Here is a 16,506-nt window from a genome sequence, read left to right as displayed (position 1 = left end):
TACTGGGTAACAATGAATGAAGAGTGCAAGTACTGACAATAAAACCCCAAAACCCTCAGGTAGTCAAATGTGAAAAGTTTTGAGTATGAAGTTTCAAATGTACATTTGTGCTAAAGCCTACTCCACAATTCTTGAGCAGATCTCATGATTTCAATGAGATCTTCATAATCAAGTACATGAGGCCTACTTCTAAACTGCAAGGAAGAAAATTAACTAATAGGAGAGATATTAGAAGCTAAGAATCAAGCCCTCTGGGAAACAGTAAGAACTTTTTCAAACCAAACAAGTATTGTTAAAAATACAAGACATTCCTGAAAGTAAGTGTGCCTGTAAACCCTCTGAAGAAATTATGTATATACAGAAAACACCTACTAGAGAGCCTGGAATTGTGCAAGATAAGGTTACTTATGCTGATTTCTCCTATCCTATTATGTGTTAGGATAGATTTTAATATCTACTTGTTTCCTAAGGCTCAAACACCTGTGCAAGTTATCTTCATATTTGCCTTATGGGGGTGGGAGGCTTCTAAACTGGCACACAGGTTAAGACAAAAGAATGTACAACTGAAGTTGTTTGATGCATACTGTTGTAGAAATCAAAATGGAAGTTTATCAATTAAAGTATCAAAATATTTTTATATTGCTTTCAGCATTTTAAAAGAAATGTTAACTGAATTGCACAGAAGGTAATTACCCAGTTCAGGTGTATCCTTAGGGCATTACGTTAACGCTGTCCAAATGTCTGCTGATCCAACACTGAGCGTGAACTTCACAGAGGACCTCATTATCATCTTAAGCTGAGAGGGAGGCTGTTTTTTTCCTGTTGTGTGGTTTGAGGTTTTTTTATCTTAAAACTTGCATTTGCACTTGTATGGAAATAGCATATGAAGCAAGATGTATGCAGAAATCTTGAAAGAATGCTAACCTTTGTTACCCAGTTTGAAAGAAAACACTTCTAGAATCAGAAGTCCATATACTGCAAAATGAAGCAGCAGGTGAAACAAAATTTTCATTTTCTTTACTGTAGAACTACTAAGAAGTTCCACAGTCAAATTAAGACTATAGAGTTTTAAAATAATTTATTCAGTCACATAAATACTTTGTAACATTTGCATGTTCCCTTTTTCACATCCTTGGCACACAATATAGCTCTTAACTTTTACAAAACTAGTGTAAACATCCATGGAAAATAAAATGAAAAGAAAGCATGACATACATAAAAATTCAATAAATAGCAAAAGGAGTGAATAATTGAAGGAAAATAAATTCTTTCCTATAAGGACCACGTTATTACCTTTGAATGCTTAATTGAAAGAACTTCTCATTTTTAAAAAATAGTGACTTAAAACTCAATTTTCATCTTTCTACCTTTGTTGCATTTAATCAGATACATGATACAATTTAATAAGTTCAAATTCTTGAATGAACAACAGCAATTCAATGCAATTCTATTATCTGAGGCATCAACAGATTTGGTTCACATACAGAAGGTTACAAACCACTATTTGCAAGTTAGTGGTTTTGGACAGTATAACTTCTAAACTCCCAAACACCCTTCTGACATGACATTAAGAGTTTCCTTAATGAGCATTAGTGTATAATCTGTTCTTGATAAAGACTACATTAGACAGATGCTGCCGGACACCTGGATAATGTTGAATGTGGTTGAACCAACGAGACACATTAAGGTATTCCTCCTTTTCTTGCACTGTGAGGTCCACCTGCATGGGGAAGAAACACAAGGCACCAATAAAAGAAGGCACTGCATCATTAGTGTCAAACATGTGGTAAGGCAAAATAAAAGTGGATAGTTTTACAGCTGATTCCAACTTGCATAAGAAGTTGTTACAGTCCAGCAGTATTTTATCTTAACTTCACATATGAAAATTCACATCCCAAAATATAGATTTACTTTTAATTTACTCAAATGAACAGACCTGGAGGGTGGAATATACATTTGCATTATAAAGAGGTTAAAAGAGTTAAATTCAAGCCTGCTTGAATTTAATGCATCTATCTATTTATGGGGTTAGCATTCATCATTGGGGGTGCAGGGAAGAGTTCCGCAACAGACACAAGCCTTTCACATTAATCTAGCAGGCAATCTTATCAGCAAAGTGACTGCTTTCTATTTTAAGGTGTATTTTAAGTACAGCAATAGATTTTTTTCAGGCAATTTCAGACTGGATAGAAAAATTCAAAGTTGTTTTCAAAATTGTGTTTATACAATAGCTACTAAGAAACAGCATAGCTTAACATTTAACTGTTCAGATGTGCTAGCTCACATTGTCAGCAATGGAATGATTCAAATTACTACAGTAAACCAAACTGGAAACCTGTCCATGCTTCATAAACATATTAAAGTACTATCACTTACTCCTACATTTTGAGGTCCTGTTGTGCTCTCAAGTCAACAGCACATACACTTGTTTATTTTAACCCAAATCTAAACAGCTGCAAGAGCAGACAGGAAGAAGCCTCCAACTGTGATACAGGTATTCCAATGGCTCCTTGCCTCAGGAATTGTGGCCAAAATTAATGAAAAGCTTCAAGCCTACCTTTACTTTTATTAGAGGACTGGCTCAGATAAAGTCATACACAATTACAGATCTTAACTATACCTTTCAAAGCCTTCTAAGTTCACGTCACCAACATCTTCAGAGCTTCACCGAAGTCTTTTATTACTTCAGAATCTTTCAAGCCAGCTGTAGAAGAACTATTCCTATCCTCTATTACCTGTATTACTGCTCCTTGATCAGCAATTTTAGGTCTCCTCATTCCTCTGTAATGGAGTTAGCTTATCAGTTTAGAAAATCGCCTGTTTCCTCACATTATGCTACTACAACTGAATTACAAATCACATAGTCCTCAAAACAGACTATGAAAACTGTGTCAGAATAAATGCGATCCCCACATCAACTACCCTATCTCATCTCACCAATACTTAAATCAAGCAGCATGGGATTCATCTCACTTCATTTTCAGTTAGCTAAGTTACCCACCAAGCTTAACTTAGCCATCTTGACAACACCTGCAATCAATGATAAAGGGCACACCTGTAGAGGATAGTTTTAACAGACAAATCGCTAGCTAGACATGCCTAATACTTCTCATGTTTAGACTTCAAAAGCTAATCAAGGTTAATCCCCTCCTCAAAAGCTAAACAGATGGCATATTCCTTATGCCTCGTTCTCCAAACACCAGATTTTATGAATAATGCAGGTGCACTTCAAATTTCATCTTGGGCACAGGACAGCTGTAAACAAATATGTTGCAGCAAACTTTAAATCACAGGAAGAGCTATACATATTCATTTACTCAGCTGTTTAAGTGAAAAGCCGGTGTTCAAAACTAATTCTCATGTTAAATTTCACCTTGTGCTGCACCAGCCGTTTCCTAAAAAAATCTGCCTGTAACATTTGCTGTTTCTTCTTACTGTCCTTTCACACAGCCCAGCACTTGGCTTAGAACTGCAAACCTTTAAGTATGTAGCGGTAAAAAGACAATATATATTAGAAGATGAGCCACGGGAAAAATACCAAGGAAAAAGAATTTCAAGGAGTTGCAGGAGGAAGGAATTCTAAACCAACACCATGTAGCATTAAAACTCTGTTAACAGGAAGTTAAGAGCACCATAACTGCAGCAGTAACGAAAAAGCAGGCATCTTGCAGCGGCTCCTAAAGCCAACTAGCTATTCTTCCTATAGAACTCACCTGCCACAATACAAGCATAGCACTGCACATGTATTTCCTCAACAATTCCTTCAATTTTGAACTGTTATGAACTCCAGTTCAGGCAGTATGAGAAAATCTGTGTTTGTTGCTGCTGGCATGGAAATGTAAACACTATTCCTACGGCTGTATAGACTGATAGAATCACACAGACAAACCAATTAAAACACAGCCACATATTTTTGCTGAGCTAGAAACATAGGAGTTACATTGGCATTAACCCAATGGAAAACAGTAACACTGATAACTGGGAAAACTCCAGAATTAAATTCATTACAAAAAGAATGGAAGCTATTAAAATGTAACACTGAGTGCTTCACAAATCGCCTGAGCTTCTGCAAGTGCAGGATATTCAGGACAAAACCTCCCATGCAGTACCATTTAGGGGAAAATGCTTTGATCATCTGCAGTTTGTTATAATTAATGGTAGTTGGAAGCTACTGTTTGGTATGAAGTTGTAGAACCATTTACTAATTAACACAGAGCATGAGAAGAGCAACATGTGTATTCTAAGGCCATCTAAAATTACTGAAAATGAAGAAAAATATTATGAGCAGGTAACAAAAATACCACTTTCAATTCTGAGAGTTGTGTACATGTAAAGTTATAAATACAATGCCCTTTTTCAAAGTCTTTCATGGGTAAGCACTTGGTTATGAAAATGCTGAACTAAGCTTCAGATTTTGCAGCAGGTACAGTATTTCCTCCCACAATTTTATACTGACAATTTTCAATTTTCCCATTTCCCTTATGTAAATCAAAAATAACGTCTGGAAACTAGTCTTCCTCCGTTGTGCTAGTGTAGTGAAAAAACATCCAAAGGGCAAAACAGACAGCTACTCTAATAACAAAACCCCTTTCTGTACTCTAGGCACAACAAGCAAGATATTTTTACTTATTTACATAATGTACTCTATCAGTGAAATATATTAAAAAGCACTTTGTGGCATGCTCTACTTTTTACTTGGAACATAACTCTTAGGTTAATTGTTTAGAGATCACTTCCATGGCATTTTTTACAACATTTTGTTAGATGGGTATTTTCTGTTCTTCCTCATTAAATTAGATAATTCCCCCAAGTTAAGAAAGGCTGCTGTTCTGCTGTTAAAATAATTATTTGCTATTAAAGCAATTATTTTAATAGCAAAGCAGCAGACACTCAATTTGACAAGCTTTTTTTTATGTCAGGGGGAAAAGGAAAAAAAAAAAAAAAAAAAAGGAAAAGAAGAAAGTCTTTTATTCTTCCACCACAAAGCTCACAAAGGGTAACCAAGGTGGCCATCATACGACACAACTTGAAGAGTTTCTAGAAGAGCTATAAATATACATGCTTTAATTATATTTGCTTTCAGTCGCATTAGGGATGGAGGCAGAAATTCCACACCCTGAATGTGCACAGAAAGTCTAAAAATACCTGCTTATATCTCAAGTTCTTCAGCATTAAGAAATGGATAAGATACCACCTCACTTTTTAAATTTAGCCTTCAAATGAGGGAGAAAGGGAAAAAAAACCCAACCCAAAAACAGTTGAACAGTATATTTCATGAAATTCATGTACTTTCACATAGTTTTGACTAATTTTTTTACTGTTAAAGGAACATGCTTAAAATTAAATCTTCTCTTTGAAGTGAAATTGGTTTTGTAATTCAGTTTAAGTACCATTTCTAGCATGATTTTTCAGAAGGAAAGCCTGTCACCTCAGTATTAAGAAAAGCAGCGTATCAGTGAATATTAACAAAAATTCACAGCAATCTGTTTATTACAGGAAATGTTCACTATGGAAAAAAATAAGTGGAAAACAAGCTCCTAGTGCATTCTCATTATACTTCGGCATTAGTAGCTCTGATCCGAGGAGAACAACTTAGTTTATTTTGTACTTGACTGTACTTGATTTGACCCTGAAACTTTGACTGAGGCATCTTCCATTTGCAGATCTGAATTTCACCCATAACTTATTTTCTAGGCCTTATTAAAGAAATTTTCAAATCAGACATACAGATTTTGAGACTACCTCTTTGATTCTGACAAAGTTTTGTATTGATTATTTCTCTTAAATAGAACTAGACTTGTGCTGTTTGAAAATACTTAAGAATAAAAACATCGGGAAACAAGTTCATTACCACAGGGGGAATTTAATGCTTACTGATTGCCTGAGCTATCCTTAAGCAATACTTCCAAATTCATGTTTTCTCTGCAATCTATGCTTTAACCTAGTAGAACTTCATTGTTCATTACATTTATCCACATGTACTTAACTAATCAAAGTGTCTAAGACAACAATATTTATATCAGATACATGGAATTACATATGACAATGTAAATCACACTGCTTCAAAAAACTTAGTATCGAGCATTACACTCTTAGGCTGTTTGACCTATATTATGATGCAAAACAAAAACATACACAACTTAGATCCTTCCTTATTATTACAAGTGTGTATTTCTAATTAATAGACAAGTCTGCAAAAAACCTGAAACACTACCTGTAGATCTGACTTTCACTCATTAATGAAGGTGGGAGGAGGAAAGTAATACAAAGATGTATGATCTATATTCAGAAACACTAAGAAAGGAAGATGAAACTGGGGGTGAAGAAGTGTTCAATAGGACTGTGTTCTTAAAATCCTTTCCAACGAAAGGTGCACCAGAAGGTTTTTAAAGTTTGGATAATACTTGGCTCATTCAGAACAATCAAGGTATGCCACTAATACAGTATTTTGTTACTAATGTCTGTATTAGCATGTAGTTGTTAGTCTATCAAAAGCAAAGAGATTAAGCCCGAAGGTCATTATCAGTAGTATTTTCAGATCAATGTTCTAAACAGCTTGATGGACAGCAAGAACTGTGGGTCTCCCTCTCCATGCCTCCCATTTCTACCTTCTCTCTTGAAGGATTAGAGGAAGCATTGATTGGTATTTTGCACACAGCTTAGTTGAAATGGTAATGCACATGACAAACTGCTTCACTAGACCACATCACGTTAAGAGATACAGCAGCTTCCCCACCAAAGCTTAGGGCAGAGCTGCAAGTCTGGATGTACTCTCATCACAGGAAAAATAATAAAAATAAATCAGAAGATGCTCAGTTCAAGTTTTTACCTTTAGAGTTAGGAACCTATATTAATCAATTCTGAAACCTTCAAAATACATGCATTTCCAAGCTAGCAGCTTCTAGGAATTTTCCTCTTTATTTAGGATAGCCACCCCATTATTTGCCCTTTATACCCTTCTGATTCAGTAAATGATCTTCCATGAAGTCAAACATTTCAGAAACAGATGCTGTACTATAAACTTGTCCCAAGTAGTGTCTGGATGGTTGAAGGCACCCAGGAGCACCAAGTCATTTGTTTTTACCATCTGTTCTATTTCCCAAAGCAATAACTTGTAGCTTTTCTTCTTGATTAGGTGGTCTACTCTAGAGCAAACTCTAATTTTAAAATATGCTTGATTTTCCCCCAAGTTCTTTTTTAAAAAAAGTCTCATTTGAACTCATACTCTCCTACAGCATATACAGTCATTTTTAGAAAGTACTTACACGTTTTCTGTCTACATATCATATGGGGAGGATAACCCATTCTGACACTCCGGTCAACACATCTATTCTACTAAAGATGTTTTACAAGGCAAATATGGTTTAACAGAATTAATTCTAGGTGACTTACTCCAACATATTTTCAAAAACCTTCTGCAATGAAGCTTCCCTTCCTGCTCCTCTGCTTCACGCTTTCTCATTTGGATTTACTCCTCAACAGTTGAAGTTCTTATTTTTGGTAGTTTTTCATTACTTGATCTTCCCTCCCCTTCTCTGCCTCAGCCTGCCTTTTGAAGTGTACTGTTCTTGCACTCTTCCCCCAGAGCCTCATTTTTAATAGTATAAAGTAACTATTCACCCAGCTGATTTAATTCATTTATTCTTAGACACACATGCCTATCTGAGGGACGGGTATCATCCATGTTACACAGAGGTAACTAAAGCATTCAGAATACTACAGATAATACACTTTTTGAAAGACCCATAGCTAAATATTAAGCAAAAAAACCCAAACAAACAAAAAAAAACCCCAAAAACAAAACCCACCAAAAAAAACCAAACCCAAACAAAAAACCACCCCCAAACTAAAAACAATTTAAACCCAAGTTTTATTTGAAGCTCTTCTAAAAAATCTCTCAATTTTCATTCTGTGACTTTCACTGAGCAATTCAGTAGGTCACCTTCTACAACAAACTGTCCTTTAGACAAACAACAATTATGACAGTTGCACATATAAAAAAATAACGTAAATAACACTTACCATGACATGATGCAATCCATAGTACATCAGAATGTCTGCTAAGGTAAAAACGTTTCCTGCAAGGTAGACTTTATCTTCAAGGTGTATGTTAAGATCCTGAAAATGAAGAAGTCATTGTACTGCTGTAGTATTGACTTTGTAAGACAAAATTTTAAGGCAATTGTTAAAAATAATAGAAAAATTCCTCTGGAGACCATGCATATAAAATAAATGCCAGCTTCAATTTAGCACTACTCAGCAAAGGAGAAAAAAGAAGAAAAGTGTCAAGATAAAAAACTATCATCATTCTTTGACAGCGAGGATTCAATAAAATTTAAATGTTGGTCTCTAAACTCAGTGCTAGCCAGCTTGCTGCAGGCACGTAATTTTTTATAATTCCTCCAGTTATATCCGCTCAAATTTTTGTAAACACAAGTGTGATTTATTCTACATTTCAATCTGACTCCACACAAATACTTTCAGATCTGTCTTCTTGGCTCCAAATTACTGGAACTCCAAAACCAAGAGCCGAGTTTTGCGTTTTTTGTTTTTTTTTGTTTATTGTTAGCACATATGACTCAGAAGCATTGCTGTTCGACATTTAGCATTTGATACAAGGAAAATACAGTCCTATAATCAAAGGAGAACATATTGCTCTTCCAGCAGCAGCTTCTCCTGTCCTCCAGGACTTAATGCAGCTGGTTGGTAAGGTTCTGGAACTACAAATGTGTACAAATCAGGGAAAAATAAAGGCATTGTAGGGTAGGAGATAACATGTTTTAAGCTCAGTGCCAGAAAACGGATACCTATACGTTGGTATCATTTGACACCTGCTTTTATTAACATTGAAATCACTGCTAGCAACTCTTAATGATCGATACTCTCAAGTCACTTCCTATCTAAGTCCATACAAAGAGTCCATATTGCTTCAGCATTTTAAGATCATTTCTCTCAACTATTCCATATCAGAGGCTATAAGGCCAGGTAGTAGAAGGCTTCCATTTAGGTTCAGTGAATAATTATTTCAACTCTGTATTACTGAACAACCCTTTTTCATGGCTTTTTGTATGCAGTCACTCCCTGCTTGAAAACAGGAGGCTGATACACTTGAGAAACAATGAGCCTATCACTTCTGATATTACAGGCATTGCCCATCACCTCTACCTCTTTACTTCCCTCCTTTTCCCCACATCTTACCTCCTTCTTATTGAATTTATGTACCTTTCTGCCCCCTGCTTCGCTCTGAAGAAAGAAATACAGCAGCAAACAAAATTATCTATATTAACCCTGATTTTAGCATAAGCAAGCTTTAGTTCTTATAACTTGTTAACTCCCCTTTTAGTATTCCTCTGCTGGTTGAAAATACTTGTAGTAAATGCCCTCCTGTTTCCTCAGCAGTCTCCTTAAGCTACCCTGCCCCAGAAACAAAGGCAAGAAGCTCACACATAGCTAATATTTCTCAAAATATCCCTGAAATAGTTTTTTGGTCTCAATTATAGCACATTCCATATCAAGGCAATCTTTTATTTTAAAAAACAGTCTCGGGCAAGGAGGGGGGGTTAATAATTACTGAACAATTTAAAAATTGTATTTAGCCATAAGCAATTGAAGTTTTGTGGTTCCACAATTTTACAGAGATATGCTACAGTACATACATAAGAACAACCAAACCACAAAACTAAAATGCTGAGACAAAAACATCTAACCTTTCATTTGTTTTTAACAAGTTTGACTCCTTTATGACACCTTATACTTCTTTGATAACCTTTTCATGACAGAACTGCTGTACTTCTGTAGTATTTAAACATCCTCATGGCTGCTTTGATTTCCTTTATTTGAGCAAATCAGGGAAAAATATTAACCCCTGCATAGTTAAAATTCTGTAAGGTCATCTGCCCCTGGCTATATAGCTTTCCTTTAGACCGGTTTACTGCTTTGCTCATGTTAGTTAGCTCTCAGATTACTTTAAGCATGTAACTACCATTCTGTGGAATTTCATACACGCATCACAAAGGCAAATGCCATGTTAACAAGAAAAAGTGTACAGGAAAGAAAACCCCCAAACATATCCCAGAGATCTGTCTACTAGAAAAAAGGAATAATTAAAATAATGAACTCATCTATTCCGACACAGATTCTGACCAGTGTTTTTCACTTTGATTAACCATAAATTCAACATGCATTGTAGTAAGAAGTAACACAGCTGAAATTATACCCTCCCTCCCCTCTTTCTTCTTAGTCTAAGCTGAAGAATCAGGATTTCATAAACTAAAAAGCTCATTATCTGTGAAGGCACAAACACAGTTATTTCCCTGCTCAAAATTTTATACTGTGCATGTATACACAGAATATTCATCAATTAAAAAAAAAAATCCTAAAACTTTAAAAGGCAAAGTAAGCCATTACAGGGTGAACAATTATTTATTATTCATGGAATTTTAGGAAGTCAGTTAACTGAATAAATGGAATTTGGCAAAAATGGTTTAGTCTTGGATAAATTAGTACTAGTTTTCAATTCTCTTACTAAACGTGTACTTTCCTCCCATAAAACACAGACAGATGATTTCATCCTGTAAGTCAAACTAATTCAGAAACACCGCGGTACAATTTTTTTCATGTGCACTAGGAACATCTAGTTAATCTTGCCTCATGAGTTTGTTTCCCATAGATAATTAGATTATTGGCTAATAGCCAACTGTGTAAAAATTCTGTGTTAAAGTCAAGCTTTCTTAAGTGATCATGGTATTATACTGAACTAGTGATCCTGTCCTGGAAAGATTAATGAGAATATGAATACAAAACTGTATGAGAGTTTCTATTACATCCAGGAAACTCAGGTCTGTTAGCTGTCATTTGTACCACTGTCTTTAACGTATTGACCATCACTACTTAAACTGATTACATATATACAATCCCACTATTAAATGACTGAAATAGACTTGGAAATCGCTTGTATCTGTATGCACTTATCGTTGCAGTCCCTCAGGAAGCCCTTTTTCGTATTTCAAACAGGTACTTAAGGCATAACTGCAGTCTGATGCACTAATATACACTGAACCACCACAGCAATTCAAATTCCATTTTTGGGTATAAAGGGGGAAAAAGCAACAGGAAGAAGAGATGTTGCATCATTTATGGGCTAACCAATGGATTCCCATTTGCTTGTTTTATGGAAAAAATTACAATTTACAGCCCACATCTGGAGTGACATTCAACACAACCCACCCACGGCACACTTCTGGCTACCCCACAGTATCATTTACTATTTTTTTAAATACGCAATTTAATTATCTGTAATCCAACTCATCCATTAAGACAACTGAATCCCTTCCAGTCACTGCAAGTCAAGACAGTAGCTCAGATAAGTAACAAATGCTTCTTACGACAACTCAATAGCTGACAATGGATCTAATCATACTGATATTGTTTCGGATATTTTGTCCACAGCACACCACTGTTGTGTGTATGTCTGTCCAGCCCATATTGTGTGTGCACAGCAGCACATCCTTGAAATCAGCAATACTCTCAAGGTCATTTATGCCCTAAATGCCTTGGTATCACATCATGCAAAGAGCTGAGCACTCTCAAATGTGTCAGGAAAGCCTCTGACAATGCAGAACTCAAGAAAGGACTCTGCAGCCATACCCAAGAAAAGGAGAACTGCACTGCTGGGGCATAGGCATATTTTCGATTCTCACGCAAGACTTCTCTAACTGGCAAACTATGAGCTAAGCCTGGTCTGGAAGAGCATTATATTCAACATACCAAGTTTCCTGTAAGAGAAATAAAAATACTCAAGAAACATTGCTCAAATAATCAAAATTCAATCTTTTACACCTCTAAGTGCACAAAAATATCCTGGTGTTAACAGAAACGGGAGAAAAGCGAACACAGAGAGTTGAAGTTTAATAAATGCTTGCTGGACAAGCTTGCCAAAGCAGGTAGGCATCCCATTTAGAAGACTGTCAAAAAACAGTGTATGAGAACCGTGGATTAATGGCATGGACAGAGCAGGGATTAATCTGCTTATGTATTTGTGGAAACAGTAATTTTTCAAGCAAGCACATTAAATAAGAATTGAAACTCTCTTACTCAGATTTCTAATTGGATTTCATGTTTATAGCCAGACAGCACAGGAAACTGGGAAAAAACTAGCTGAAATCATGCAACACTTTTTGTGTAAGAAACTGAAAGTAGAACACAAAAATTCTTTGCTATAATTATCCTTCAAAATCTAGAGATTTCTATAGTGAATTCAAGTACAAGGTCACAGCTATTTAGCATATGCTGCTAAAGACGGGGTAGGGGGGAAGAACTCAAGTTTCAAATACCTAAAACTGACAAAGCAGACACGCAAATCTCCTGAATTGAATTAATTAAGATCTAAGTGGACATCTGATAGCACAAATGTTTCACAAACATTCTCAATTCCTTCCTGGAAGAGTAGAAAGACTGTTAATTAGCAGGCACAACTCCTCAGTAATTGTCTAGTTTTCCTATGCAGTTTCATTTACCATTATCCAAGTATCAAAGCAGCAAATACTCTCATCCTGTGGACAACAAAGTTAACATAATGCATTGAATATTATGCTATCACTGCTATTAACAGTCATCTTTCCTACCTATCAGCTGAAGAACAGCCCAAAGGTACTGCTCCTGTTTATTTTGTTCAGCACAGGAGCCTAAATCAAAGACCAAACTCCAAGAGCAGTTTCATTGGCCAGTTCTGAACAACATGGCATTTGCTCTAAATGAAAATAAAAAAAACTGGTTGAGATGGTCTGACTACTTCATGATTGCTTTCATGCCAAGTAACAGCTTTAGTCAACACATCGGTAAGAACAACTTAAGAACCTATTTTCCTAAGGGCTACAGAAACCCCTTCCTGATCAAATTAGCAAACATTAAACCAGTTACTGACATTTTTCAGAACCACATCACCTCAATTAAGGGTTAAAGAGAGGCAGCCTAAAGTTTATAGCAGAAGTAACTGAACTGTTTTTGGCAGCTTATTATAAATTGTGGCTCTAGGCTGCAGCTGTCCCAAGACTGCCATTGTATATTCCAGACACGTTGTAAAACTACAACCTCAGACTTCCCTCCCTATTTTAGTTTTTAATTTTTTTTTCACCCGTACTCCCTCTTGGCATAGTATACTTTAATGGTAGGCTGCCTCTTTTTCTGATTAATCATGGTAGCAAGAGAACAAATTAAAAGAAAGGAAAAAAAAAAAAAATCTTAATTGCTATGCTATGAAATTATTAGTGCTGGAACAATTCCACAGCAGCCCTCTGCAAAATAAATTCTGGTTATTCAACATCTGCTAAGAAAAAAAAAATCCATAGGAAAATTTTAAAGTTGTAATATCCATCAGATGATACTTAAAGGCAGAGATTCTCCCTTGACACCGTTTCTCAGTAAGGAAATTTTGCTTTGTTTGGAAACGCTTGATTTATCTACGTCTTTGTGTTTCAGTATATTGTCTTTTCTACACTGCCAATGCTTCCAAGACTAAAATTGAAAAGAGATACCAGCTTCAGCATGAAACCATCGTATCCCTGTGTCTGGTTTAATATTCAAATGCAGTACTGCAAATACTCACACGTGTGTGCTGACAAAGAAGGTATCATCACTTAAGCTATCCAGAGGAGGGGTACTGTGTTACAAGACAGAAAACTTGCTTTTGTTTTTTGTATGACAGAAGAGCAAGAAAGGTAAATAGAAGTTATTTATTTACTCTCATATGGTCTTTTCACAGTTTGGGAAAGAACAAAAGGCATCACAAGTTTGTTTGAAAAAAATGACTGAAATGATGTAATACCTGCTATAAAGATTTTTTTAAAACAACATTAATTAGACAACAGCAACTTCTGAGGGCCACCACCTCATACCACCTGTTCGAAGTATAGGTAAACTTGAAGTTAAACCATGATTAGTCAATGCCTCCTTCAATCAAGTTCCAGAAATCCCAAAGGGTAGACAGTTTTCATGCAGTATCTGTAGAGTAACCATGACTGTAAAGTTTTTGATAGCATTTTTATGTAGAAAATAAGAGCAGTGATGTTACAAAAAGAGAAGCAACGTAATCAGAAACAAACTGATGCTTAACCGATGGAAAATATTAAATAGCTACAGTGAGATCTAGAAAACTCAGATTATATGGGGCGTATGGGAGAAAAATGGTTCTTTAGAGCTTTCACCAAGTTGCTCCTTGTAAAGCAGGCATGATATTCAAAGTCCTCAAGATCAAGGAGGTTGTCAGTTTGAAAAGAACAAGAGACTACTAACAAGATTTTGTTTGCACGATTATAAGATGTAAGATCTTCTTTGACTAAGTAACACATGTTAACTCTTGAACACTGCTTCAGTTTATCTTTGGTTTCCGCAATAGTTCTAGTTGACTCAGACTTGCCACACCTAACAAGTCAGAAGCATTAATTAAAGACTGTTAGCCTCAAGTAAAATCAACTTTCCTAATACACTGCATGTCACAAAGCTATTTCTAAACCCATACTCAACAGTAGCACTTAGCATTCCATACTTGCCATCTAAAATATACCTTTAAAATTAGAAAAAAAATAAATACTTCAAAAATTGACTGAATTTCACTAGTTTCATACACACTTATTAAACAGAGCCCTTAGCACTTAACAGTGTAAATCTAATTTTCTCGTCAAGCTCTGTTCCCACATGACTTCAAAAATACCAATTACTAGTCACAAGAAAGAGGAAAATAGAGCAAGTTTTGCTATCTACTCCTTGCTCAAATAACAGAGTGACCCTTGAGATCCTCTTCTCTGTTCCCACATGCTTAAGAGAAAGTAAGCTTCAGACTACAAGAAACATCTACAGCAGACTAAAGCCTCCATATAAAGTACCCCTGTAAGAAAGGCAGTTTTGCAGAGTTCCTTTATGATTTCAGTTTTCAACACATAAATTCTGTCCAGTAACTCCTTTTGGTGTCAGTATCAGTTACCACAATATAAAGTATGGCCTGTATTCCATAATTACCAAATCAGTAAGAATCGCTCTTAAAATAGTCAGAGCAGCGTTATCTTGAAACACAACACCAACTTGTTTATAGCTGAGGTTTAGGAAGATTGTAAGAAGCTGTCATCTTACATGGCAAATAAGAGACTAGGCAGCTGAACAACCTCTTAACTATCTGGAACATCCTGGGTAGTTTCCAGCGCTACAGCCATAAAACACTAAGAGCCCCACTTCCCATACTTTACAGTTGAAGCTGTTTTCTCTCCTGTTTCCGGTTTTTGGGGTATTTTTCTCAATAAACATGAAAAGCAGCAAGCAGAATAAAAGGCAGTACTGAGAGATACTGCCAAGTCTTCACCATTTGCTCAGTTTTATTAATTGGTTGCTCACACACACGTTAGCACTGTAATCTTCTTCAAGGTCTAGTCAATCCAAAATTCAGTGGCAAAGTAATTAAGTACTCCTTACCTTCAGAATTATCCTAGTATCTTCTTTACTAGAGCTTCCATCTACTTGAGTCACTCTGTATTCCAGCCATTGCTGGACGACAGCTTTCTCTTCTGCGGTACTTCCAAGCAGTTGCTCTTTCTTAGCCTGTTTAACTAGGTAGGCAGCTATGGTCATTATTCCTGTCAGACCAGGGCCATTGTTTGTTTGAAGAACAGGAACCTAGAATAGACAAAAAAAAATGCAGTAAGAATAGCTTTTTGGGTGTCGGTTTTTGGGTTTTTTTTTTTTTCTTTTTAGTAGCTACTCTAAAGGATCTTTAAAGCAATATACTGGAATTTAGAAAAATTGATAGTAAAGGTGGTAACATCAAAACCAAGTGTATATTCTCTTTTTACTTTTTGGGATGGTTTACTTTCAGTTTTTATAGAAGAAATGTATTTAACACATGTACAAACCAAGATACCTCTAGCTCAAATTAATCAAATTCTGCCTATATTAGCAATAAATAGTATTGCTCATTCTAACACTGGCAGAAATGTAATTAACTTATTTTCAAATTCAGGACTCTGACTTAAGACTGTAAAGTCAGCAGCATCCAACTTCTCCCTTGAGCAGACCACAGCAGCAAGGCTTACCAAAGTGCTTATTCATACTTACTATTCTATTCCCAAATGCTGTGACAGAAGTTAGTAATTCACTGGTATCAGGGGAGGACAACACAACACACCTCTACCTTTAACCATGTCTTTTGTCAGTGACATTACTACATACTAAACTGTGGGAAAAGAAACTGAACTGCTAAGAATCAAAGATTAAGTGAATGAATTGAAACTAACTGCAACAGACTAAAGCACATTCAGTCATTAACAACATCAAAAGACAAAAGAAACTGATTAAAATGCAATACTTTCTTTTTCCAAAGTATCTGATCACACAGAGGAGCCTCAACCTTCCGATTTAATTAACACAAGGTATAAGCCGAAACCATAATACTCGTTTTGTAGCTGTACTAAGAGTCTTTGACTGCTATTCACTTTTTTCTCTCAACATGCAGTCTGGAAAACT

The 16,506-nt window shown here is 35.9% G+C and overlaps 1 protein-coding gene across 1 annotated transcript; it reads right to left on the bottom strand.

The window, feature by feature from the left end:
* Positions 1 to 1,064: 1,064 nt before the first annotated feature.
* EEF1E1 (eukaryotic translation elongation factor 1 epsilon 1) lies at positions 1,065 to 15,656 on the bottom strand. The gene is made up of 3 exons (XM_010017784.1): positions 15,460 to 15,656; positions 8,023 to 8,118; positions 1,065 to 1,720 (listed from the first exon to the last, which is right to left on the bottom strand). The coding sequence occupies exons 1-3, from the start codon at positions 15,613 to 15,615 to the stop codon at positions 1,580 to 1,582; spliced, it is 393 nt and encodes a 130-aa protein (XP_010016086.1). The 5' UTR covers positions 15,616 to 15,656; the 3' UTR covers positions 1,065 to 1,579.
* Positions 15,657 to 16,506: the final 850 nt, after the last annotated feature.

The sequence above is a fragment of the Nestor notabilis genome, unplaced genomic scaffold (genome assembly GCF_000696875.1).
Source record: "Nestor notabilis isolate BGI_N333 unplaced genomic scaffold, ASM69687v1 scaffold18137, whole genome shotgun sequence".
Lineage (NCBI taxonomy): Eukaryota > Metazoa > Chordata > Aves > Psittaciformes > Psittacidae > Nestor > Nestor notabilis.
The sequence above is the reverse complement of the archived record's forward strand: the minus strand, read 5'-3'. Positions and strand labels throughout refer to the sequence as shown.

Bases quoted from the DNA above. Each gene is read 5' to 3' on its own strand.
- EEF1E1 (XM_010017784.1), bottom strand. From the start codon at position 15,615: ATGACCATAGCTGCCTACCTAGTTAAACAGGCTAAGAAAGAGCAACTG. The intron at 8,119-15,459 runs GTAAGGAGTACT...CTTCATTTTCAG, and splicing joins ATACTAGGATAATTCTGAAG to GATCTTAACATACACCTTGA. The intron at 1,721-8,022 runs GTAAGTGTTATT...TTCCCCATGCAG, and splicing joins ATGGATTGCATCATGTCATG to GTGGACCTCACAGTGCAAGA.